Genomic DNA, 1,527 nt, shown 5'->3' with positions numbered 1-1,527 from the left:
TAGGTGGGTTTTGACCCACTCCTCATCATCGATCTCAGCCTCCGTGATAATTCGAAGGGATGGGATTTCCACTTCTGCGGGTATCAATGCTTCAGTGCCATACACCAACAAATAAGGAGTCGTCCCTACTGAAGTACGGACAGTGGTACGGTAACCCAGCAATGCAAACGACAACTTTTCATGCCACTGCCTAGAACTTTCCACCATTTTCCGAAGTATTTTCTTTATGTTCTTGTTGGCCACCTCAACTGCTCTGTTTGCCTTAGGGTAGTATGGGGTAGAATTGTAATGTGTAATCTTAAATTGCTGATATACATCTTTCATCAGATGACTATTGAGATTAGCCCCATTGTCTGTAATGATCACCTTCGGTATCCTAAACTGGCAAATGATATTTGAATGCACAAAATCAACTACCGCCTTCTTGGTTACACCCTTGAATGTTTTAGCCTCTACCCACTTGGTGAAATAATCGATGGCCACCAGAATAAACCTGTGCCCGTTGGACGCTGCTGGCTCGATTGGCCCAATGACATCCATTCCCCAAGCAACAAAAGGCCATGGTGCAGACATTGTATGCAATTCAGAAGGTGGAGAATGAATCAAATCTCCATGCACTTGGCACTGATGACATTTACGCACGAAGCTGATACAATCTCGCTTCATGGTGAGCCAATAATAACCTTCCCGGAGGATCTTCTTTGCCAGCACATACCTACTCATGTGCGGTCCACAGACTCCAGAATGTACTTCGGTCATGATAGTTGCGGCCTATTTGGCATCTACACATCTTAATAACCCAAGATCTGGAGTTCTTTTGTACAAAACTCCTCCACTGAAGAAAAATCCACTTGCCAAGCGACGAATTGTTCTCTTTTGATCACCTGTGGCTTGTACCAGATAGACTCCCCTTCGGATGTATCCCTTGATGTCGTGAAACCAAGGCTCCCCGTCGAGCTCTTCCTCCACCATGTTACAATAAGCATGTAGATCATTTACCTGAATATGCAACGGGTCTACATAAGCCTTATCTGGATGATGTAACATTGACGCCAGAGTATCCAAATCATCGGCGACCTCATTGTGAATCCTCAAAATATGCCTGAACTCTATTGATTGAAATTGTTGACAAAGATCATGCAAACATTGTCTGTACGGTATGAGTTTCAGATCACGTATTTCCCATTCCCCCTGAATCTGGTGTACCAGAAGGTCCGAGTCACCCAAGACCAAGACTTCCTGGACACCCATATCTACAGCCATCCTCAAACCCAAATTTCATGCCTCATATTTCGCCATGTTGTTAGTATAGTAGAACCGAAGCTGAGCCGTAATAGGGTAGTGATGCCCTATTTCAGAAATAAGTATCGCTCATATCCGAACGCCTTTCATGTTAGCAGCCCCATCAAAGAAAAGTTTCCATCCTGGCTTTTCAATCTATTCCAAATCATCAATGTTCATTACATTTTCATCAGGGAAGTAAGTCTTCAAAGGTTCATATTCTTCGTCTACTGGATTCTCAACCAA

At 43.7% G+C, this 1,527-nt stretch overlaps 1 protein-coding gene across 1 annotated transcript; it reads right to left on the bottom strand.

Moving 5' to 3' along the window:
* Window positions 1-771: 771 nt before the first annotated feature.
* LOC138881368 (uncharacterized) lies at window positions 772-1,251 on the bottom strand. The gene has a single exon (XM_070161591.1). The coding sequence runs from the start codon at window positions 1,249-1,251 to the stop codon at window positions 772-774; it is 480 nt and encodes a 159-aa protein (XP_070017692.1).
* Between the last annotated feature and the right edge of the window lie 276 nt (window positions 1,252-1,527).

This window comes from Nicotiana sylvestris, chromosome 11 (genome assembly GCF_000393655.2).
Source record: "Nicotiana sylvestris chromosome 11, ASM39365v2, whole genome shotgun sequence".
NCBI lineage: Eukaryota > Viridiplantae > Streptophyta > Magnoliopsida > Solanales > Solanaceae > Nicotiana > Nicotiana sylvestris.
This window is presented reverse-complemented; position numbering and strand designations above follow the sequence as displayed.

Bases quoted from the DNA above. Each gene is read 5' to 3' on its own strand.
- LOC138881368 (XM_070161591.1), bottom strand. From the start codon at position 1,251: ATGGGTGTCCAGGAAGTCTTGGTCTTGGGTGACTCGGACCTTCTGGTA.